The sequence below is a fragment of the Chinchilla lanigera genome, unplaced genomic scaffold (assembly GCF_000276665.1).
Source record: "Chinchilla lanigera isolate Chin_1 unplaced genomic scaffold, ChiLan1.0 scaffold00069, whole genome shotgun sequence".
Lineage (NCBI taxonomy): Eukaryota > Metazoa > Chordata > Mammalia > Rodentia > Chinchillidae > Chinchilla > Chinchilla lanigera.
The window spans coordinates 329,142-330,790 of NW_004955470.1; the positions used below are offsets into that span (position 1 = coordinate 329,142).

General features: G+C 48.2%; 1 gene segment (V, D, J or C); it reads right to left on the reverse strand.

Annotated features, from left to right (window-relative positions):
* Positions 1–619: 619 nt before the first annotated feature.
* Positions 620–1,414, reverse strand: LOC102010048. The segment is given in 2 exon segments: positions 620–1,131; positions 1,256–1,414. Coding segments are annotated over 2 exon segments (402 nt in total).
* Between the last annotated feature and the right edge of the window lie 235 nt (positions 1,415–1,649).

Here is a 1,649-nt window from a genome sequence, read left to right on the forward strand (position 1 = left end):
ATGATCCGGTATTCACACATAAATATATGGAAACACATTCGAGCACATTTGGATGCCCTCCCTAACTGAAAATAAACTGAGACGGGATAACTGTGGCCATCCTGCCCTGTGAGCTTTTGACCCCCAGTATCACCATCATTCTGAAAGGAAATTTCTCCTATCTACTTTTCCTTCTACACATAGGGTAAAGCTGAATAAGTAGAGGCCAATGTATGAGTTTTCAAAGACTGAGCAGGTTCAGTGGTTAGAGAAATCACTAGGTAGTTATAGGATCAGCCCTGAGGGATGGAAACTCACAAGAAGAGCTGCTTCAGGCATGTGACAGAGTCATGACAATATTCCTGGTTTTTCTCCACAGCCTTAAAGATCACAGTTAGGCGGCTCATTCTGTGGTATTACTGCCATCTGAGGGAACCAGAGAACTCTCCATTTCTAGTATCCGCTGCCCTGAGTTCCTCAGGACTTTGAAAGCTGTAGTTAGATTACAATTCATTGTATTAGAACAATGCGTGGTGGAGTGTCTTGAATAACTTTTCTTTGGTTCACTGAGTTCCAAATGATGTCACAACACAGAATCCTCAGATATCATACACTTTCCTTTATACTAAGAAAGGGTTTGATATTCAGGGCTGCTGCGGTTGAGGAGAAGGAAAGATAATCACTGCAGGAGGGAATCCCTGACCCCTTCTACCAAATCGTCCAGTCATCTTCAAACCCTGGCTGCATCTAGGAAATATTTTCAGCAGGTGGAGACATCAGGAGGAGCAGCTGGGGCTGCCCAGCCTCACACTTCTGCTTCCTGGGAGGTTTTTGTTATGGCTTGTATCACCGTGGGAGGGGAGCTCTGATACTGTAAACAGTAATAAGTTGCAACATCTTCAGGCTGCAGGCTGCTGATGGTGAGAGTGAAATCTGTCCCATATCCACTGCCGCTGAACCTGGATGGGACCCCAGACTGCAAATTGCTTGCAGCATAGATCAGGAGCCTGGGAGCTTTCCCTGGTTTCTGCTGATACCAATTTAAAGCATTATAAATGTTCTGACTGGCTCTGCAGTTGATGGTGACTGTGTCTCCTACAGAGGCAGCCAGCGAGGATGGAGACTGGGTCACCTGGATGTCACATCGGCCTCCTGACACGGGAAACATAAACACAAAGACCACGCAATCAATCAGGCTTTAAGAAAACCTCTGTGAAGGGCTAGGAAGCACTGGCCACATTGGAGTGAGTCAATGCCCAGGGCTGTCCTGCCTTACCTGGGAGCCAGAGCAGCAGCAGCCCCAGGAGCTGAGCGGGGACCCTCATGTCCATGCTGTGTCCTGACTGGGACTGAGTCCTGCACAGCGTGTGAGCAGATTCATAAATGTTCAGGGCAGAGGGCTGTGATCTGGGACATGCAAATGAGCAGACGCTGAGTGGGGCTGGGCTGGGCTGCAGGGCTGCCTCTTCTCAGTAATTCAGGACAGGCAAAGGGGCCCATTTCCCAGGCAAGACCATTCTAGATACAATTTGCTGCAGAGACTGTGCTTCTGAGGGGGGCCATGGGCAGAATCCCTGCAAACAATAGTATAATGAACGATGCCCTGCATACTTTATGGTTCTGCACATGCATTTGTCCTATTTTTTATTCGCAGTTCTATGGTGGTGACC